Source organism: Hibiscus syriacus, unplaced genomic scaffold (genome assembly GCF_006381635.1).
Source record: "Hibiscus syriacus cultivar Baekdansim isolate YM2019G1 unplaced genomic scaffold, ASM638163v2 tig00110562_pilon, whole genome shotgun sequence".
NCBI lineage: Eukaryota > Viridiplantae > Streptophyta > Magnoliopsida > Malvales > Malvaceae > Hibiscus > Hibiscus syriacus.
In genome coordinates, this window is record NW_024062783.1 from 375,570 (window position 1) to 399,948 (window position 24,379).

The 24,379-nt window shown below is 31.9% G+C and overlaps 1 protein-coding gene and 1 pseudogene across 1 annotated transcript; both read left to right on the top strand.

Moving 5' to 3' along the window:
• Positions 1 to 9,918: 9,918 nt before the first annotated feature.
• LOC120132422 lies at positions 9,919 to 19,974 on the top strand (annotated as a pseudogene).
• A 1,360-nt stretch (positions 19,975 to 21,334) lies between these two features.
• LOC120132423 (pentatricopeptide repeat-containing protein At4g39620, chloroplastic-like) lies at positions 21,335 to 23,699 on the top strand. Its single transcript, XM_039149183.1, has 3 exons — positions 21,335 to 21,692; positions 21,970 to 23,213; positions 23,537 to 23,699. The coding sequence occupies exons 1-2, from the start codon at positions 21,345 to 21,347 to the stop codon at positions 23,095 to 23,097; spliced, it is 1,476 nt and encodes a 491-aa protein (XP_039005114.1). The 5' UTR covers positions 21,335 to 21,344; the 3' UTR covers positions 23,098 to 23,213; positions 23,537 to 23,699.
• Positions 23,700 to 24,379: the final 680 nt, after the last annotated feature.

Genomic DNA, 24,379 nt, shown 5'->3' on the forward strand with positions numbered 1-24,379 from the left:
CTTTCCAGTAAATTTTACCGGTAACATGGCACCACACTGGCACTTTGGGTGCGGATTTAGGTGAGACGTATTTCCTGGCATGAGATCAATTTTGGTTATAATCCACATTTACACGCACAAACAGAGGCATATGCATACACAGAAGCTAGAAAGAAACATGAAATCTTACCAAGCAATCATCATGAGGCAAGTCCAAGCAACTGTAACTGTTGGCTGTTAATTGAAATGTTGGAAAGACAACGATCGATGTAATTCACGGTTAAACATAGCATCTCGGGTCGAAGTAGAAGCTTTTTCATCTCAGTTACCTGCAGTTGAAATAAGGATAACCCTGAAACAGTGTGCTGGAAAGGGTTACTTTCTTGTATTATGTAAACATAACTTACCCTCACTAGCAAATTGATGAAACTAGCCCGCATTTCCGCATTAATATCGTTTGGACCGTCTGCAAGTAGTCCGTAGAAGGCCTTTTCAATAGCTGCCAGACACCGGAAATTGGACGAAACCGATCAAGCAGGAGTCTAAGAACAAAAATATAAGATAGGTAAAGAGTAATGTTATTCACAATGAAGCAAACAGCCTCTTCATACCTCATAATCCCACAAGTTTTGTAAATTTCTCTCTGGAATGCTGTTTTCGTCGGTCCAAATCAAATCCATTTCTAATACATACACATTCTTTAAATGTCTTATGGAAGTAGGCATGTGATCATCAAAGTCTTCCACAATCTCTGCGCGCTCCAAGGAAGCTGTTGTAAAGAGCTCTTTCAAGTACTCCAAGGAACCGAAAGTGGACGAAGAAGGAGTTTCCTTCAAAAACAAATTGAATTAACCTTCTTAGTGTGCAACTAAGAATGAAATCTCAATGATGAAGTCACATATTTCACAATTCAAGAAAGAAACTTAAAAAGAAGAAGAAGAATAAAGAAGTTAGCATTTCTGTTTTGTTTATCCCGAGAACTAAAAAAGAAAAGAAAAACGAACCATGTGTTTTGATTGAGTTAGCAAGGCCTTTGACTTGCCTCGGAAACCACTTATCTGGCTGGTTATGTTGCCAAGAGTGACTCACTTAAACCAAGATAGTGGGAATGAAATGAGAAGTAGTTGCGTGTGTCTCAAGAAACTCGGTAAAACATATAAAAATGAAGGAAACCGAGTAAGAATAGGGTATAAATTAAGAACTTTTATAACGTAATCTGAGATTGAATTCTGTCGCAGTTTTCTTTTTCTTGGTCTGATTCTTGAAAGAGAAGAAGGGAGGGTTTGTAACGATTTCACTGAAGAAAGCGGGAAATAAATATTGGTTTCAAAGGTAACGAACCTTTTTTTACTTTCCTAAGAGAAATTAATCGATTTCTTTAAAAAAAAATCTCCAATTGAACAATAAGGTAACGAAATTTTTTTACTGTTCCACTAGATTCATATTGCAACATTTTTTTTATCGTCAACACCGTAATTAGGGGTGTGCAAATCCGGGTACCCGGTCGGTGATTTTCGGTCTGTGTCTCGACCCGGATGTTGCGGGTATCCGGTATCCGATTTTTTTTTTCATTTTCAAATTATTAATTTAAAAAATATACACAAATTTAAATGTTCGAAACTTCGAATTACATACTCCAACATCCGAACATAAAATTTAAAAGTTCAAAATACAAAATCTAATAATCCATAATATAAATAATCCATTATATTATATTATATATATATATATAAATAAAAAACTAACTGGGTACTCGAGTAACTAGCTACCCAGAAAAGCTCAATTTTGTGACCCGGAAAATGTCAGGCCGTGTACCCGACCCGGTCGGACAATTTTTTTAAAAAAATTACCCTTTTTTTAAGTTTGGGTCGGTGGATCGAATCAACCGGGTCGGGTATTTTTGCGCACTCCTATCCCTAATAATGTCTCCACCCATCTTCCATCATCGTTGCTCTTCTAGAAAATACACACACCATCTTTCGTCGCTCTCATCAATTTTCTCTCTACTTGTTCGTCGCTCTCACAGTCGTTTGATTTTCGCCGGTCATAACTTCCATTCATTTATCTAAAACCTGCTTCTCAAAATCAACACAATAACTTAAGAGGGGGTGCAACTAAGTCTAACAGTTGTAAGGCCTGAACAGCGTTATAAGGGTTTGACAAGGCCTGAATAACGAGCGGTGATGACGATCGGGTTTTGGGAGGGGGATTTTGAAATTTGTGTTGGACCAAATTGAAGGATTTTTAATTATTGGTAATTTTCTTTTTGAACTATTTCAAATTAAGATCAGATCGATAGAATATGTAAAATTTGAGGATTACAACTATTATTATACCATGTCGTATCACTAGTCAAAGGTTAAATTTATCGGAGTGACAAAAACAAAAACGAAACATAATTTTAATTTAAACATAAAAAAACAATTAAATGATCAAAATAGAAACATGATAATATGTGGGTAACTAAATAAGTAGATTACTCTAAATGTTGAAAAAAATGGGTGTATGTTCGGGTCGCAATGAGCTAGCCCATTCTGTGTTTTTTATAAATTAACTATAGTATTTAATAGGTTGATAAATTAGTTTAGATCAAATTTTACATATCTTATTATGAGGAGATTTTTCAACTCAATATGTTTAATTTGTAATTGTTATGATTCAAATTCCTAAATTTACTTAAAGAATTTAGTATTTCATCTTATTATATCAATTAATTATTGGTTAAAGATCCGAGCTTGAATCGATTCACTCATGGACAAGATAAATAAAAAACGGGTCAAGTTCAATAGATGGAACGCTGAATCGGGTTGGTTTAATTTTTTTAGGATAAATTATTTATTTGGTTATTTATCTATTCTTATGTCTTTGTTTTGGTCATTCAATTATTTTTTTCAAAATCATAAATAATATTATGTTTTGTTTATGTTTTGGTCACCCATACTTAAGTTTGACTTAACAAAAATGATGATTTGATATGGTATAATAACAATTTTAATCATCAAAACTTATACATTATATCATATTAATCACAAAAATAATCCAATAAATCCTCAATATTTTAAATTCTATCAATTTGGTCAAATGAGTTCCTTCAATGTAGAAGTTTCATGAGGCAAAAAACTTACTTTAAGATCACGTTTATAATCTTAGATTATATAATTTAATAAGTGATTTCAATGACCAAAATAATATTATTTTCTTCAAAGAATTGAATTCAAATAATTATATCTATAAAATATATATACATTATCAATTGATTAATGTTTTAGATAGATACTATTTCATAATTACCTCAGAAATAATAATTACATACGTGTATCAGAAGATAATTGTCTTTTGGTGTGATAATAACTGGTCACGTGCAATCCATGTCAACCTTTAAACGTGTAAAATCTCATCCAAATCATATGATTTTGCGTCCGCATATTTCTTCCAATGCACATGTTCAATTAGCAAAAAAACCTTTTTTTTTAAATATAAAATTAACAAATAAAAAAAAAACAAAGTTGATGGCGAGTCGGTGAGAAACAACTTAAGCTTAAAAATTTAACTAAAAACTTGAAAAAAATATAAATACAAATAAATCTTATCGTATCGATAAATAAATAATAAATGAGAATAAATTATCAAAAGACCACGGATAAAACACAAATTAAAGTCGAGCGACGTGAGAAAACTATTTATGAATACATATCAATATCCAAATTCAATCTAAAGGTCCAAAACAAGAAATACTAGCATAATAACAAATAAGTACTATCAATCGAGACAATGTTAAACTCAACCTTAAGAGAAAAAGACAAACAAAAATAATGACTAAACTATTGATAATATTAAGGTTTTTGGGCGAGAGAGAGCGTAGATGTTTTAGTTCGGGGTTTTTCATTTTGGGAATAATATTTAGCTTGGTTAACTTTTAAAGACGTTGACATAACAATCTTAGACAATAGCATGTACTTCATTGATAATGTGATACAATATCACGTTACAAATAATATATAATATAATATAATATAGGCATAGACCGAATGATTTCGACGGTTAAAAAATTGTTATTATTCTTTAAGGTTCTATGTTAGAACACCATGTATGTCAGGGGTACGCATATTAAATGTCAAATAGTTGAGTCTTTGAACATATGTTATCTTATATTCATCCCAATTTAATAAAAAAAAAAAAGATAGGATAAATTACATCATTTTATAAATTAAGATTATCGAGGATTGTTTTATCATTTTGAAATTATATTATCGTATTTGGATGAAAATGTTACTATAAAATATCATATATATAAAATATAAATAATCTCAATATTATATCCTCCTTAAATAATCTTAGATTAACTTGATAATATGAGGTTTTTGATCATTTTAATCTCATTTTTACGGCTTTGGTTCGTTTTACTTAAATCAAAATATACTGATAGAAAATAATAAACCAAATATTTTGGTTATAGGATTTATTCTCAAATAACATTTCAATTATATAATAAAAATATATGAAATTAACAAATAATTTAATAGATAATTCTTTCAAAAAAATATTATGATAATTTAATAAATAATGATTTTAAACAATATTATATTTCATCAAATAATTTTTTAACACGTCATATTGATTAATTAGTAAAATCAAATAAATAACACAAAAATGTAACTAGTGTTTTTTTATATAAATATAAGCAATTAGTTTGATTAAAAAAAGGAAATATACAATATTACAATGAATATATAATTAGAAAGCATTCATATAATTATTAATATAGATACAAAAAAGAAATTAGTCATTTGAGATTATACTAGAACCAAATAAGGAAAATGTTAAAAATTCATCCAAAAAACTCGAACAAAAGATAGATACGAACAGATCTGTATGCATCGACAAACGATCCACAAAATGAGATTAAACTATTGAAAGGCCACCAATAATTACAAATTAGAGTCGAACATTGTGAGCAAATTAACTCAAAACGTAAAACAAGTATTCAAATTCAATCTGAGAGTCCAAAGTAGATAAGATCAGTCGTGACGACGTTAAATCCAACATTAATAAAATTAAATGAAAAAAAGCAAACGACTAATAAAAATGTAATAAAGTTAAAAAAATGTGTCATGAAGACAAATGTATTAAAAATAAAAAATAAAGAAATAACATATATGTGATATAACAAAATAAAAAAAATAAAGAATATATATAGTTAGCGATTAACACTAAAAATAATGTCGTTGACTATGAAATAAATAAAAAACGAGCAGAGAAAATGTAAGAGTGTTTAGGGTTTATTTTTGCTTTTAATGTATGTAATTAGTGTGTTAAATCATCTTTTATTTTAATAAGTTATTATAAATAATAATATAATATGTTTTATGAATTAAACATATTCTCAATCTAAAGAGAGAAAGTGTACACACAACAAAAACAAAAAAGTAGGCTCACAAACAGTTTAGTAGTGGAAGGCTACGGTGTCGAATTTGTCGCTATGAACGGCATACAATCAACCCGCCTTTTTTCCTTCGAGTCTTTTATAAGTGCGCATCTTTCGTACTTCAAGTAGCAATATATTCTACTTTTACTAATATCTACAAGGGCAAATCACATAAAGAGTCGCCTCGCCTCAATGTGAGACGTTATTTTGTTAATTTTTAATTATTAAAATTTATAAAATGATGTTTTAATTATATGATATTATTTTTTTAAATAATCTGACTATTAAAAATTATAAAATGATCGTTTGACTAATTATATATAGACTAAGCTTAACGTTGGGCACCCTATTTTTTTAGTTTTCATGTTAATTCGATAATAGTTTGATTTAAATTGTTATCATTATCATTATTATTCATTAATACGAGATAATTGCAATATAATATTTGTTTAAAGATAACTCTTAATCATTTGACAATGAACGGTCACACCCCTAACATTTATAGTACTTGAACCTAAAACCTAAAGAATAACAATAATTCCTTTGTGACTGAGTTTGTTTGATTAAACATTATAAACTCAAATATATTTAAATATAATTACTTTAATGTTGATATCATAGGTGATTAAACATTATACTTTACAAAATAAAGTTTTAATTATAGTAATAAAGTTAAATTATTATCATATACGTATTTTATTATTAACTTTTTATTTTTTACACAAATCACTAACCATGAACTTTCTAATTCCCAAATCAATTTGTTACACAATTTTCACAAGTATTTTTACTGTGTCAGTAAGTTAATCTAATAGGATGAAATATTATATTTTTTTAAGTAATATCAAGGGTTCAAACTCTAACATATGCGAATAGAGGAAATTGGATTGAGAAAATCATTCCCATGATAAAACTCTATAAAACTTTATCTAAATTAAACGATCAATAGATCAGATACAATAGTTAATTAAATATATATTTTACTATTCGAATTTGCTGAAAATAATTCGGTATTCAAATTCGATTTTGCCTACTCTCGAAATTAATCATATGAATCAATAGAATGATTGACAAGGACAACCGATAACAATAATAGAAGAAATCAGATCAAATAATTTATATATTATTTATTAATATGTTTTTATTAGGGTTCAAACTCTAACATATGCGAATAGAGGAAATTGGATTGAGAAAATCATTCCCATGATAAAACTCTATAAAACTTGATCTAAATTAAACGATCAATAGATCAGATACAACTATTTAATTAAAATATATATTTTTTTACTATTCGAATTTGCTGAAAATAATTCGGTATTCAAATTCGATTTTGCCTACTCTCGAAATTAATCATATGATATCATATAGAATGATTGACAAGGACAACCGATAACAATAATAGAAGAAATCAGATCAAATAATTTATATATTTATTTATTAATATGTTTTTATTATTTTACCATATTATTACATATACGAGAAAATATTCCTTGCAACAAATATAAAAACATTTTTTAGTTCATATTCTATATACTTGATTAGTGATATGCATTATTATTCAAATGTTATTAAATTATTTTTAATATAGAATTATATGTTGTTAACAAATATTATAGTGAATAACAAATTCACATCGCAATTCAAAAATACAAGTAGTAGAAGTGATAGTTAATATTTTAAAGAATTTAATCGTATATAATATATAATTTTTTAATAATAAATTTGACCATAATTGAAGACTGATTCAATGGGCTTAATTATGAATGAAAATTAAACTTTTACAAATCAAAAGTATAAAATCAAACTTTAAAATTAATAATAATCATTAATTTTATTGAATAAAAAATACAACACAATTATAAGAAAGTCTATAAAAGTAGAATTGATTAATTATATTAATTGGAATTTTCTCTTACAATTATCAAATTGCACAAATTAATAACTAAATAATAAAATAAAAGCATACAAGAAAATAGTTAAAAACTTAAGATAGATACAAACAAACATCAATATTAACATGGAGAATAAACATCATTAACACTAGTATAAAGATACATATAACAAGGATAACACAATGAAGAACTGACTTTCTCATAACTTAATCGTGCCTTATTTTTTGTGACTGTAAGTGTAATATCCCAAATTTTGGACCGGTGATTGAAAAGTAAATTTCAAAAGTATGAGGATCAAAGTGTAAGTTTGTAAAAGTTTAGGGATTAAAAAAATAAATTTCAAAAAGTTATATTTTGGGTCTGTAATTGAGTAATTCAGCACAAGAATATAATTTTAGTGGGTTTTACACTATAAAAGTTTATTAAGCGATAGAATTCAAAAAAATATTCGGAGAATCGGATCGAATCGGAAACTTACAAAATTTGAAGGATGGAAGTTTGAGGTTAGAAAATTATATTGATATTTTTAATTAGTATAATTTGATATGAATTAGTGGAATTTGGAGGAATTTCAATATTATAGTGGAATAGTGAAATTTAGTGACTAAACTGAATTTTTAGAAAATTGAAAGGGTGAAGATGAAAATTGATAAATGAGATTTTTATATTTACTTAATGATAATAAAATAGAGATAAAATGATTGTAATTTTGACTTTTGGGTTAAAATTAATTTTTAAAGATAAATTAAGAGATATTTACATGGAAAACTCAAGAATTCTCCTCCCATCTTCTCCGTTATGCCGTGACTTCGTAGCCAAGATTACGATCGAAAGCAAGCTCAAAATGAATTAAAATAAAAGGATTAAACCCGAGACTAAATCGGTAGTAATATTAAAGCTAGTGAGGCAACATGTAAAGGGAAGTCTAACAGGGGAGTAAAGAGCTAGGCCAAACATCCCATATTTTGAAATTCCGTTTAGACAATCAAATCAACATGACATCTTTTTGATATTTTTGATATTTCTTGGTGGCATGTACATATTTATATTTTTGATGATATGTTTGAACTGATTTTTGATTTAAACTATATATGCTAGTTTATTAAATGAATATTATTATATATGAATAGTATTTTATTAAGTCATATTTTTATTTTAGTTTAAATGAATATTAAATTGATTATTTATTTTTATTATTTTTATTATATTAGTTGACTTTTAAAAGAAATGCTTTTTTTTTTCAATTTTTGAACAATATTTATTTTGTATGACTGATGTGGCATCTTTGACTCTTATACGAGTATGTATATGAATTAAGAGTATTACAGTAACTACCTATTAAAATAAGAGAATTAACTCGATGGTCTAAAACAACTATAAACCAACAAGATAATCAAATATATATCAATTAAAAATACAACATTAAATCCAACTTTTTTAAAAAGAAAAAAACAACATGCTACAAGAATATAAAAAACATATTATGAGAGCAGATAAAATGTGCTACAAGAGTGAAAAACATCAATTTTTTTATTAGAAGAAGGAAAAATTTATTAAAATAAAATAAAATAAATAAAAAAGGGAAAATGAAAAATAAAATAACAAGAGCTATGATAAAAACTAGATGGCAATTGCTTAATCAGAGACCGACGTCGTCATTATCCTAAACAACTAAAAGAAATTAAAATAAAAGAAACATAAAAGATTCCTAAAAATGTGTGGCATCTAAAAACCATCAAATTTGAGTACAATTAATTAGACATGATAATATAAATTTTTGATAAATAATAAAACTTTTATTTTATCTCGTGTATACAATGTGAACATAAAACTGTGCTGATATTTGGTTAAAGTATTACTTTATTATATGATATATACAATATAATTATTTAGGATTATTAAAATTTTGATAAACAATAAGGTAGGCCATTGTTTGTGAAATAAATATGAACTAAAACACGTGTTTATATTTGGTGCAAAATAATACATTATTATATATATATATACACGACGTGATGACAACGTATTGATATATACTTTTATAATTTGAGCACAAATCAGTTACTTTAGTGTCAAAAGAAATATTGTTATTCTTTTGAAATTTTGGATTTGAGTACCAGTAATACCAAGAGTACAAACGATCAATGTCAAATAATTGAAAATTATTATACTTACCCCAGATTAATCATTTTTTTAATAATTTGAGTAAGATATATATGAGGTAAATATAACTATTTTTAAAGCAGGTAATTAATTTAAAGATTTAAGGATAAATTATGATTAATTAAATAATAATTAAAGATTTAAGTAATGCAAAGAAATAAAATAAAGTAGTGATTCTAGGGTTTGTGGAGGAGTAAGCATAGGCAAGTTTGTCTCCAATCCGTTGACCCAAATACAGAGAGCCGGAAATGAAGTGAAAGAGGAGGGGCGGACAATAGCAGCAGCAGCCACGTCATGCAGCGCTAAGAATAATAAAAATTGTCGGCCAACCGAACCATGGGTAGGGTCGAGTCAGCTTTTGATGGCCCGCCTTGCGCAGCCCCTGGTTCGACCCGGTTCACTTCCCTCCGAATTCTTTGGGTAATAAGTAACCAAAAATTGTGATGGCCAAGGGAAAATAAAACGAAAAGTCCACACTCTCCGTTTCTTCTTCATTCCCTCTCATTGGAATACTATAAAATTAAATTAAATTAAAGGAACACAAAAACCGCTGTTTGATTTCCACTCTTCTCTCTCTCTCCCCCCTCTAATTATCAGATTATTATATTCCTCTCTGTTTTTTTTTACAATCTCTAAACGGCATGAAAAACCCTAGCTCCTGACAGACACCTCTGCAATTTCTAGTTGTGATTGAAACTTAATACGCGCGCATGTAAGTTCCTTTTGTTTTTAATTTTTGTTTTCATATTCCAATACATGGGGATGTTATTCTGTTCGGTTTCCAGCTAAAGGACATAGGGGAAATGAGGATTTTAGGAATTGAGAATTTATGTTTTTTTTAGGATGGGGGTGAGCTTAATTTAGTTTCGATTTCATTTTTTGTTCGTGTTGATTTTGTTAATTTGTTAATTTTCTCTTATTTTTCTTATTCGGGGTTTGTAGTGCGTTTATATTGGAATTTTGAGTTGCAAAATACGAAGCTCCTGGGTGGGAAATTATTGCAAGGCTCATGATATTTATGTGCGTTTGGAGTATATACTTGAATATTGGCTGGACAAGGACTTGGATGTTGAATTAAATTTGTGGCATATATTGTTTCTTGTTATTGGGAATGGCAGAAGATAGCCTCCGGATGGTTGGGCTTTCTTCTGGTTTGGCTGTTATCTTGAATAGTGGGGATGGGAAGAAAAATCCGTCGAAACCCCGCCTTGTATCATATTCTGATGAATTTGGTCAGCAATCTGTGGAGCGAGCTCTTGAATATGCGTTTGGTCTTCCGAATAAATCACTTGGTCCATTGAGTGGTCCTGTTGACAGCAGTCTAGTTCGTTCTATCATAAAGAACCACTTGTATTCAGGTTCTGTTTCTTCTGTTAGTAACAGGGATGGGATTTGTGTTTTAGATAATGGCTCTGGACCCGATGTTGTTGGTCTTGAAGAATTCAGTGTTTGTGGTGAAATTAGAATCCTTAAGCCACCGTTGCTTTTAGAAAGCTTAGCAGTGTTCAGTAGCGCCAGGGCTAATGCCTGTGTTTGGAAAGGGAAATGGATGTATGAAGTAATTTTGGAGACTTCTGGTATACAACAGCTTGGATGGGCTACTATTTCTTGTCCATTTACTGACCATAAGGGTGTAGGTGATGCTGATGATTCGTATGCATTTGATGGCAGAAGAGTTAGCAAATGGAACAAGGAAGCTGAGCCATACGGCCAGCCATGGGTGGCAGGTGATGTCATTGGATGCTGCATAGACTTGGCTCATGATGAGATTTCATTTTATAGGAATGGAGTTTCTCTTGGTCTAGCATTCTCTGGCATTCGGAAAATGGAACCAGGATTTGGATATTACCCTGCAGTTTCTCTTTCTCAGGGTGAACGGTGTGAATTGAATTTTGGTTCCCGCCCCTTTAAATACCCTATTGATGATTACTTTCCACTTCAAGCAACTCCTCCTTCTAGCCCTTTTGCGAAGAAATTGCTGGACTGCTTATCCAGGCTGTTGGATATGCAATCTGTGGAGCATGCTGAGCGTTCTTCAGTTGAAAAATTGAGTAGACTGAAGAGGTTTGTATCAATGGAAGAACTATTTTATCCCGTTTGTCGTGGGATATACGAAGAGTTCTTCTCTGTAGTCGAAGCGGATTGTCGAGGTGCTGAGTACATTGGTTGGGGTTCTCTTTTGTTGTTCTTTATGGGGATATTTGGAGTACGGGCACCACATGATTGGTTGAGTTTGGATAGAGTACTTGATGTGTTTCTAGAATTCCAAGGATCACATATTATGTTCAAGCACCTTATAAATGCTCTTTCATGTGCCTGCAAGACAGCGTCATTGGTTCTGACAGAATGCCCATATTCAGGATCATATTCTTTATCTTTCATTGGTATGCCATTTATTAAGAAGGGAACAATTGATGGTGTTGTGGTGGAAATCATCAGATTTTGATTTCTTAATTGAAGGATTTCTATCACGGAAGAGCCCAAATAGGCAGGACCTTCAGTGCATGATTCCTTCTGTTTGGTGGCCTGGTTCTTCTGAGGATGTGTCCACTGAAAGTAGCATGCTGTTGACAACCACAGCTCTATCAGACACAGTTAGTAAGGTTTTCCTCTCACTTAGAACTTTAACATACATGAATATTGGTTCTTCACCCCCTTTTACACATTTTTGTTGGGCATATTTATAAATCCATAAATGCCTTCATCTTAATTTAATGATTGTCTTTTTTTTTATTTTGTTCCCTCTTCCAGATCGAGGAAAAGCATAGGGACCTCTGTCTCTTAGTCGTACGGTTCATACCTCCTTTATCACCTCCCCAGTTTCGTGGTTCTGTATTTAGGACATTTGTGCAGAACCTTTATTGAAGAACCGAGGAGCTGATCCAGTATGCCACCTCCTGGGTTTTAAGCAATTCTGTTCTAGTTCTTTGTACACTGTTTCTCCATTTTCTATCAGAAGGCTTTGGAATGGGAATATTTGTGGTGGTTGAAGAGCTGTGATTCTAGTGGTCATGATATTGGTTTTCTTCATAGAGGTGGCAGCCAAAGTTTCCCAATAGGTTTGTTTCTTAAGAATGATCCACATCGAGCTGAAATTTCTAGGCTTGGTGGATCATTCTCTCACCTGCTGAAATCACATCCTATGTATGATCAGGAAGCAGAAGTTATTCGGTGGGAGGAAGGCTGTATTGATGACGAAGAAACAAAAGTAACCCATTTAACCAAACAGAAACCATGTTGCTGCTCATGCTATGACATGGAGTTCACAAAGTGCTCAAAGTATCCAATAAGAACTACAACCAAAAATTCCGGTCACCACTGCAGTGCTATTCCTGAAAGGTCTGCTCAGGTTGCTGCAGAATGTAGTACAGGAAGTTTGAATGATGAGATAGCGGATAAACCTAGCTCCAGTGATCGGTCGGAATCTGAGTTTGGTTATCGCCCTGTCCGGCACATGACTGTACCCAGAGATAGTGATCTGTCTTCATCCACTCTAAGAGAGGAAGAACTTTTGGATTCTTTGTTATTACTTTATCACATAGGCCTTGCACCAAACTTTAGGCAGGTGAGAGTTTATTATATCAGAGGTACATCAAAATAGTGCATGTAATTTTTTTCTTCATTATTTCATACCTTGTTAATATTTCAACTTCACATATTATAATTATCTGGACAGTAATCTTTAAAATGTCTAAGTGTTGGATATCACCAATAGCCTTCTCTTTGGGTCGGTAACATTAGGCTGGAGATCATGCCTCAAAATGTTTTCAGTTAATACCTGTGGGCTTTGGCAAACATGAAACTGTCTTGGCCAGACTCGAGGTTTTGTTGTGCAACTTCAGTGTTTGTTTAGTTATTTGTTTTTGTGTGCCTAAGACCCGATGGCTATGGCAGTTTACTGGTTTAACGTTGTAATTGTTTTAACTTTCTGAGTTAGTGTGACCAAATATTTAAACTTTAACTTAGAAATTCATGTTCTTCATGTCTTGTAATATAGAAAGGTTCCAAGTCCTAGCGGTATTCATTTTTCGAGTGTATTTGAAGGTCCTGTTGAATGACAATGCATTGATCTTAACATGGTGATGTATTCAAAAGGATTCTTTTGTTTTGGATGATTTTCCCCTTAATTATTTTGATGGAAATAAAATTGTTTTTATGCAATGAGGAATTGAGTATTTTTGTTTCCTTTAAATAGTGATTTTATGTTTGGAGCTTTATGGTTCTACCTATGAAATTGTTGTAGCAACTTTCCCCCCTTTACTGATGTGAAAAACTGAGAAATTTTTTCCTCTTATAGGCATCATATTACATGTCTCATCAGTCACAGTCAATATCCATCCTGGAAGAAACTGATAAACAAATACGGGAACGAGCTTGCAAGGAGCAATTAAAGCGTTTGAAGGAGACTCGAAATAACTATCGTGAAGAAGTTATTGATTGTGTCAGACATTGTGCATGGTAAGATGACTGAATAGCTTGTTTTCACATGGATCATCTGATAACGGCCTCATCTCTTCTCACTGATTTAATTTGTCCGTAGGTGTTCAATTTATTCATTGTATTTCACTTATGATGTTAAACGAAGTACTAGTATTCTTATAAAGTGTCGGAATCTTAGATTTAAGGGAACTTTTCTTTAGTTATTGCAGCCTTGCAGATTTTATATTTGCAATTATAATGACTGTGACTATGTGGCATCATAAATCTTGATTCTTATTACCATTTCAACCAACAAGTGGATGCTTCAATTGCTATGTTTTTACATATGGGCTTTTTTAGGTTCCATTTCTTGCTAGACTTGTTACTTTTATGTTTACCAAACCTGATTCATTCCTTGGAGTTTGACTTTTTTCCTTAAAGCATTGACCGAGAAATAAGTTGTTTTTTTTTCAAATGTTTGAACCACAATTATTTTGCGGACATTGGGAAATGCTATTTTATCTAATTGTGTCTGTCAAATTTGGTCTGTTAAGATTAATTAAAAGAATGGATGTCCCTATACTTTATGGATAACTTGTTAGCTTTAGGCAGAATAAACATCAACTGGACATGTTAGCTCTTTTTTTGTGTTCGTAAAGTTTGTGCTCTTTTCAGTCCTTTTGGTATTTCATTTCTGTCACTGTAATATTTATAAAGGATATATATATATATATCAGAACTAGAAGATACCTTATTCTTGTATTTGTTTGGATGAAAGTTCAAATTCTAAATTTTAAGAGGTGAAATTAGTTTTTAATTGAGTCCCTGTATCATTGTTGGCTCTTTTGTTTTGCTGTACAGGTACCGTGTGTCCTTTTTCTCTCGATGGAAGCAGAGAGGAATGTATGCCACGTGTATGTGGGTTGTGCAACTGCTATTGGTTCTTAGTAAACTGGATTCAGTGTTTATTTACATCCCTGAATTTTACCTTGAAGCTCTGGTAAGCTGGTCTTTCTTTAACTATGTTATATTTGTCGTTTTCAACTTAAATCAAGATAAGATCATAATCATCTCATTTAATCTAGGTAGACCTGCTACAAATTGTGTTTGTTGCATTGCACAAAAAAGTTGTTCTTCTTTCTTTGACCTTTGGAAATATATATTACTAACAAGTAATCACAGTTTACAAGTGAATCCCAACAATAAATAATTTATTTTCTTATGTATTTGGCAAGCTCCTTGAAGCTACAAAATGGAACTCAACTGAAGAGTTTTCTTCCTTTTTTAGAAATCAATGCGTGTGCATGCCAGCAACATATATGCTTCCACAATATATCTAATACTGCAATCTAAATATCTAATTGAGTTGGTGTCAAGTCATGCGATACCAACTAGGTGAAAGTACAAAAAAGCATCAAAATAAAATAACTAAATAGGGATATTTTTTTACAAAGAATTACTTATTTGCTTCTAAAAGCCTACTATTTTTTTAAAATTCCCACTTAAAGAACTACCCATTTTTTTAAAAAATTCTTATATATTTGAAACACCTTTTTTAAGTTGTTTTTCTCACATGGTGTGTGTAATGCTCTAGTGTTCTATAATATTCTAATGGAGGACATTTTGGTATGTTTGAATTGGAGTGTAGTCCTTACAAATTATTATTTGGTTCGTTTTACGTCTATTTTCCATTTTTATTACTTGATTGGTAGTAATTTTTCTGGTTATTGTTTCAGGTTGACTGTTTTCACGTCTTGCGTAAGAGTGATCCTCCATTTGTCCCACCTGCAATATTTATCAAGCAAGGACTTAATACATTTGTATGTTCTGCCAATTGATCTATATCGTTGTTTGCCATAAGTTTTGGAGTTCTGAAATTTGTTCTTCACCTCGTTATCAACTATTTATTCTTATGAGAGTTCGTTTTGATCAGTCTTTTGTTGGATCTTACCGTTTGGTATAAGTTGAATCATTCTTATACTCCTAATTATATCATTTTATAATAGAAAAAATAGTTTATGTTGATGAAAGTGTCATAAACATCGGAAAATAAGTGTCATCTTTTGAATCTTTGTCTGCTCTTATTTCATCTATCCATGTGCTGCACAAAGGAATAGCTCATGAAGTGTAATATATATGTTTTGCTTGTTTTGGACTTTCTTTTTGGCTAGTCTGTAATAATTTACTGACTTGAGTTTTTGTCTGTTTAAATATTCCCTGGATAAAGATCAGTAATATTGCATAAGCTATTAACCCCGTTAAAGATTCACTTTCTGCTAATTTCCGTTTCTTCATTTCAGTAATTGACACTTATCTTGTAACATAAACATGGATATTTCTGTACTGCCAGTTGGCATTGGCACTTGTGGAAATGTACCTTATTTCTCATATATGGTTGTGTTTGAAGTTGGATTACTTAAAATTTTTAGTCATTATCAACTCCATTTTCCCAGTATGAACATTGTTGATTAAACATTTAGAACATGTGGTGTAATATGCGTATTGAACTGTAATAATCTGTGCCTATTCTATTTGTTGTTTGTGGTTATTATGAAACTGACTTGTTCTGTTCAATCGCTTTGTTATCTCAGAGTTCCCTAAAGCACACAGCCCTATTGTTTCTGAAATCTGTAGCATATATTTTTTTTTTGATAGAAGTTGGAGGTCTCATTAAAAACTCCCTTCGTATTCGTTCACATACTAAAGGTATGTTAACGAACATTGGAAGGAAGAAAAGAGTACCTCAAATATTATTGATAAAATACCCGATACAAAAGATACCACGGAATATCTGTAGCATAAGCTCAAAGAAATGACTTTTTGGATTTTTCTCCTTAGTTCATTCTGAGATGTGATTTGAGTTTTCTTTTTCTTCTGTATTTATCAGGTGACATTTGTAGTTACCCATTTCAATGATCCGAGGATATCAAGTGCAGATTTAAAGGATCTTCTTCTCCAGTCAATATCAGTCTTGGTGCAGTACAGAGAGTATTTGGCAGCTTTTGAGAACAATAAAGTCGCAAAACATATAATGCCAAAGGCATTGTTGTCAGCATTTGACAACCGATCTTGGATTCCGGTTACAAACATTCTTCTACGCCTCTGCAAGGGTTTTGGGTTTGGGTCTTCAAAGCATGGAGAATCTTCATCATCCTCGGTTATTTTCCAGGTGAATAGTGTGAACCTTTACTAGTGCGTTTCGTCCATCTTCTTTTCATCTGAAATCTCCTCTTTCTAACTTTTTCCCCGCGGGGGCCTATATTTTTATAGAGACTGCTGCGTGAAGCTTGCATCTCTGATGAAGAGTTGTTCTCAGCTTTTTTGAATCGTCTATTTAACACTCTCAGCTGGACAATGACTGAATTCTCAGTTTCCATTAGGGAAATGCAAGAAAAATACCAGGTATGAATATGCTTTCATTCAAACAAATGTCTTCTTTTGTTAGCTCTTTTGGAGGTTGTGCATTCATGCTTCTCATATATATACTATTTTTATCACCAACTTGGAACCTAATTTAGTGGACTTGCATCTTTCCAGACTTGTAAATGCATTGTCGACCATTTTTCTACCACATTCAGAAAGTAGACAAGAAGGATAAAATAGAAAAAACAAAAATGGTTACACGAATGTTCCTGAAAAAAGGCTGGCAATGCATAGTTCCTAACCATGAAACTGAATTTCTGTTATAAATGCTACAACCTTTTCCAGATTGGATCCATAGACTGTAATACTTGTCATATTTTCTTGTTGCCTGAGTACGCTATGGTCTCTCAAACCCAAATGCTTAAACGGTTGAATTTATAAACATGCCTTCTTCTTCCTCTAATTTTATAAAGCAATCCTTTTCCAGATTGGATCCATAGACTGTAATACTTGTCATCTTTTCTTGTTGCCTTAGTACGCCATGGTCTCTCAAACCCAAATACTTAAACGGTTGAATTTATAAACATGTTTTCTTCTTCCTCTAATTTTATAAAGCAATCTAACATAGGGTCAGTGGTAGTTTAGTTCTACTTGAAAACATAGCTTGGATGTTTTTTTCTTTGTATTTTATGGATGGATTGAGATGTACGATATACAGATGAATGTGGAGAGAATGTACGATGATATTAAAGTACATTTTAGATAAAAGGTCTGAGACGACAATGACTGGGGCAGTCAAGGAACTTTATTTTAGGTGAATCATCTGGAAAATATTTCAAATAGATCTTTTTTCTTGAATTACTAGAAACACTGGTTATCATGAATTCTGGTTGTTCAAAGATGGCCGAATAGTATTAAGGTATAAAGGTTATCACACTGTTTCAAATCTTTGAACTTAAACATAGCCTATATTTTTGCTATCCAACATCTGCAAGATTGTAAGTGACTTGCATTACTTTGTCATAGAATTGAAGTTATACTGCTTTCATCACAGGAAAAATGACTTTATTCATATCCTGTATGAGTTAATGGATATATTATTTTGTCAGTTTGCAATATAACTGCCACATGTGGGGACCCCAACTTTTTCATTTGATTCGAACCCATCTTCCTCGGGATCTGTATTTGATGCCATAGACCTTTTGCAGGTATTGGAGTTTCAACAGAGGAAATGCTGTGTCATATTCGATCTCTCGTGTAATCTCGCAAGGGTATTGGAGTTTTGTACCCACGAGATCCCTCAAGCATTCCTCTCAGGGCCTGATACAAACCTTCGAAGACTGACTGAGTTGATTGTCTTCATTCTGAACTACGTAACTTCAGCAGCAGATGCCGAGTTTTTTGACTTGTAAGTCGTTACCTGGCTGATCTAAATTTTATGACTATCATTTTTCTTTTTATAAATTATAATGTCTAGTGTCCCGATTACTTTCCACATTAATGCTGTAATCCGTCATATAAGGAGAGGCAATGTGTTACTTGATTGCCTTTTACAAAGTTGCATGCTAGACATATGATGAACTTGATTTTTAGATTTTGTACCTCAATTTTCTTTTGTGATAAGTTACTTGGTCATATTCCTATACCCATATTCAAAAATATGTCGGACACAAGTGTTGGATATGGGTTCTTCTAGAAAATTAGTCGCAGAGCAACATGGGTTTTATAGTTGCCCTCTTTTTTCTTCCACTTAAATATTTTTGTGGACACGTTGAAGAGTTTCAAATTTCAGATTTTTCCCCCCAGCTGTTTGAACTGACTAGTCTTACAACTTGGCCTTGTTAATTAGTATATGAAAAACATGGTACTTCTAAATACTTGCTTTTGTTCTTTTTACTCACTCTATCAGCATTTTTTATTAACAGGTCACTTAGACGGCACGGTCAATCTTTAGAGAAAGTAAACAGAGGCATGATACTAGCCCCTTTAGTAGGGATCATTGTGAATTTGTTGGATGCTAGCACGGACTCCGAATTCAAAGATCAGAATGATGTTGTGGATGTGTTTGCAAACATGGATTGCCCCGAAACTATGCATTATGGTTTGCAGTACATGTTAGAGTATAATTGGGTTAGTAGTGTTAGCTCTAATATCTCCAACAGTTTATCATCTTTCTTTTTGCTCCACCGATATTTTTTCCTTTCTTCTCATTTCAAGGTTTCTATTCAGTCTTGATTCTTTTTACACCTTCATTTTGCAGGGTACATCTTTTAGAGGAGAAGCCTACGTGCCAAAACTTTGTTCACTAGAGAATTTCTTGGCCGTCCTGATCAGCCATAGTGATTCAAAGAAGATTGAGGGACTTGAATGTGGAGAAAGCGATGCCGATGATGGCATGTGTTGCATTTGTTATGCCTCGAAAGCCGATGCAGAGTTTGTACCGTGTTCCCACAGGTCTTGCTATGTGTGCATAAGTAGACATCTTTTAAATTGTCAAAGATGTTTCTTTTGCAATGCCACTGTGTTGGAAGTAGTCAGAACCATAGAAAATAGTAAAATACAGTTGAAAGATAAGTAAGAATCGTAAATTGTTAAAAGGAAAATGGGGAAGAAAGGAAGAGAAGTGAAAAAAAATAGGGTTTTGGGTTTTTTTTTGTTGTTCATATGCTTTTGTTGTTATTAACTGTATTGTTATTGTAAGGTGGGATGCAGCAAGTCCGGGGGGTTTGAATTTCAGCATTGCGCAATCAATGAATCGCTTTCATAAACCTCAGGCTGCAGTTTCATTACGAATTTTGTAGGTTGAGGCCAATTATTCTGTAAATATGAGACATGTAAATGGCAAGGAAATTTACATAAAGAAATGAGTGCTATTTTTGTCCGACTACAATCCCAAATAGCATAAGACCTCTGTTGGAAGTTCATTAACATTTGGTTCATGTATGGGCTCCTATCCTTTGTTCAAAAGTAACCTCGGATTCGTCCTTATCTCATTTTGATTATGGCCTTTTCCATCTTATCTCACAAACTTTTATTCTTCTTTCAACTTCATCTGTTTTAGCCTTCGAACTTTGGATTTTTCTAAAAGATTAATATTATATATATTTGGGGTGTAGAAAAAATAAAATAGTTGATGTAAGTATATTATTTAAGGTGATTATAAGATAATATTTATTTATTTCAATTATTGATAACATATTTATCTCGCTGATAGTATTGTTTGAATTTAAGATTATTAGAAAGAATAGTATTTAACTATTAAAATTATTTGATGGGTTCATTGATGTGAGTATCGAAATGAAAGAAAAAATAATAATTGATGCCATCTTTGTAATTATTGTTATATTCCGATCAACATTTAAAAGAAAATTAAAAGATTCAAAGACAAAAATAAGAGATATGATAATTGATGTCGTCTTTATAATTATTGTCATATTCCGATCAATATTTAAAAGAAAATATTCAGATCAATAATTAAAAGTTTCAAAAGACAAAGAAAAGACATATGATTAAATATATGATTAAAATTTAAGGATTAAAATAATTATAAAAGCTTCAAAAAAATATTTAAATTAGTAAATACTTAAAAACAAGGATAAAACATAAAACAATATATGATTATAGAATGTTATTTTGATGAGTCTCTAACTATTAAAATTTATAAAATGTCATTCAATTATTCATATGTATTAAACTCATTTTTTTTCTATTAAAAATTTGGCGGTCTTCTGAGTTAGACATTAATCTATTGATTGAGATATGATAAAATCGGATCATAAAATTGTTTGAACTATATTTTTTGGATTGAGTATATATTTACATGATTTTGTCGTGTTAGTACCTAAAATATTATACCATCAAACTAGTGCTTGAAAGCAACAACAATGTTAGTAGACATCATTAAAATATGATTTTATCATATTCTAATTAATAAATTAACGTTCAATATTGATAACCACTAATTTTTTAATAAAAAAATATAAATTTAAAATATATAAATAATTAAATGATTATTTTATAATTTTTATTAATTAATGGATAACACCTATATGTTTGGAAAGATCCCCTATTTCCAAACGAACGGAACGCAGAAAGAAGAAAAGATGGCCCTGATTTTATCGCCTCTTTCTCCTCAACTCTCCACATTTCCTTCTCCATTTAAACAAAATTCCTCACTAACTTACACACCCACCCTGACCCAACCGTGTAATCTTCTAACCCGACCCACTACACGAATTTCTTGCGCCACCCGACCCAGGAGGAAAACTGGTTCTTCAAGAGCTGAGGACAACGAAGCCAAGGAACTGGTTCGGGTGTTAATGCGAAGTATCAGCGATAAAGAGCCCTTGGTTAAGACATTGAGCAGATACGTTAGAGTTGTGAGATGCGAGCACTGTTTTCTTCTGTTTGAAGAGCTCGGCAAAACTGATAAATGGCTTCAATGCCTCGAGGTTCGCTCGTTCGTTTGGTTTTGGTCCATTTTAGGGTTTAGGTATTCCGAATTGTGGTTTTGGGGTCTTCTCTTGATATGGGTTTTGTTCAAAACATTGATTTTCGAAAAACTTAAAACTAAAATTCGAGTCTTTCGTATTCATATGTTTAGTGGAACTTAATGACGAAAGTGTTTGATATTCGCCTGAATTATGGCAAGTTCAAATTAGATACAGGACCGTTGCTGATGGATGAAATAAATTTGTTTTTGTTACTTATATATACTCTACCTTTCAGGTTTTCAGATGGATGCAGAAACAACGGTGGTACATTGCCGATAACGGGGTTTATTCGAAATTGATTACGGTTATGGGAAAGAAAGGCCAGACTAGAATGGCGATGTGGCTCTTCTCCGAGATGCGTAACAGTGGTTGTCGGCCTGATGCTTCGGTTTATAACGCCCTTATCACGGCCCACCTCCATTCCCGTGATAAGTCGAAAGCTTTGGACAAAGCTCTGGGGTACTTCAACAAGATGAAGGGAATGGAACGGTGTAAACCCAATGTTGTCACTTACAACATTCTTTTGAGAGCCTTTGCTCAAGCTCGGAATGTGGATCAAGTTAATACTTTGTTTAAGGATCTTGCTGAGAGCAGTATTGCACCTGATATATATACGTTTAATGGCGTGATGGATGCATATGGGAAGAACGGGATGATCAGAGAGATGGAGTCTGCTCTTTCTCGGATGAAAAGTAGTCAGTGTAAGCCGGATATTATTACGTTTAATGTGCTTATCGATTCTTATGGCAAGAAGCAAGAATTTGATAAGATGGAACAAGTGTTTAAGAGCTTGTTGCGGTCTAAGGAAAGCCCTACCCTCCCTACATTTAATTCAATGATCATAAACTATGGCAAGGCTCGGCTTAAAGAGAGAGCAGAAAGTGTTTTCAAAAAGATGACTGATATGAAATACACACCAAGCTTCATCACGTACGAGAGTCTTATAATGATGTATGGTTTCTGCGACTGTGTTTCTCGGGCGAGGGAAATATTTGATGGGATTGTCAACTCCGGAAAGGAAATAAAAGTTTCAACCCTCAATGCCATGCTTGAAGTTTACTGCATAAATGGGCTACCTATGGAAGCCAATAGGCTATTTGATAATGCAAATAACATTGGGGTGGTTCCCGACTCATCGACATACAAACTTTTATATAAGGCCTACACGAAGTCCAACATGAAAGACCTTGTGCAGAAGTTGGTGAAAGATATGGAAAGAGATGGAATAGTCCCTAATAAGAGGTTCTTCCTAGAGGCTCTTGAAACTTTTGGATCTTTACCAGCTAATCCAGGTTCTGTTCAAGCCACAAGGCGTGGCAGGCCTGAGTCTAATGCAAAAACTGCGGTTAAATTAATTAATTGATTGGTTTGTTTATTCTCCGGGTCTCCTTCCAACTAAGCCTGATGAGAGCAACAGATGGTTTTCGGTTTTGATTATATTGCAGCACCGATAGACTGTTCCCCCCCCCACAAAATGCGGTATATGTCTCCGATTTTTCCCGTATTTTCCATGCTTGTATTGTCAATCTGTGCTTGATTTTCCGTTTAGAATGTTCAATTCCATTCTGCAACTTGTCAATAAAGATAGCAGATTTAAGTATATATCATGCGTTGGATCTGCATCTCATTGCATCAGAAGTTAACAAGACATTTAGCATCCTTTCGATATAAGATCCATTGGGAATCTTGTATGCCTGTAAAATCGTGTTTCTTTCAATCAGTGTTGTGTGGTTCGTTGCGAAAATTTTTTTTGGGGACATTTTTTATGGAAATTAACCGGATTAGTTTGTTTCTTATTTTAGGGTAACAAACCAATTCTCCCTTCTGGTTTAATCCTAATTCAGTCCGTGTTCGAATGCAAGGCATTAAGGCGATAAATGTACAGCATTGCTCATATTGGAGGCTTCATCCATACCTCAGTTGTAGTAACCAAGAGTTCGGGCATTCTATTTTGAATTATAAAGCAGGTAATTATCAACTTTGTTATTTCGATTCTTCATTTTTCTTTAAGTATATTGTATCTGACACTCATATTTGGATTATGGATACGGGTGTTTGATTTTTCAAAATATATGATTTTTTTAAAAATACGAATACAATGTGTTTTAACTTATTAAAAGTTTTTCTAAATATAAAATAACTTCAATAATATTATAACGTGAAAAAATGTAATTATGATGTGAATATGCGAACTGTATGTAGTAAATCTGATGTTTTAGATAAAAATATTTGCGAAAAAGGGGAGATAGAGCAAATGCGACTATTTATGTCTAAATTGCTACATTTGTATTTACTTATAATTTCATAATTTTTAAGTGATTAAAAGAAAAAAAATTCTATTTTGGAGGCTTATATGTATAAATTGTAATTTTATAATTTTTAAATGGTGTGCTTTGTAACATTCTAAAATATGGGTTAGTGATCAAATTGTAAAATTTCAGAATATGGTGATTAAAGTAGAATAGTTGAATAGTTCAATGATTTATTTGAAAATAAATCATAAAAGTTGTTAGTAATTATTAAAGGAATTAAAGGGCAAAATGATCATTTGACTTAAAAATGAATAAAATAATGATATATATGGGGATAAAGTTGAGAGATTTCTCCAGAAATCTCTTCACTCTTCATTTTTCATTCTTCTTCTC

Excerpts from the sequence above, each read along its gene's own strand:
- LOC120132423 (XM_039149183.1), top strand. The coding sequence starts at position 21,345 with ATGGCCCTGATTTTATCGCCTCTTTCTCCTCAACTCTCCACATTTCCT. Across the intron at positions 21,693-21,969 it reads AATGGCTTCAATGCCTCGAG|GTTTTCAGATGGATGCAGAA; the intron begins GTTCGCTCGTTC and ends TCTACCTTTCAG.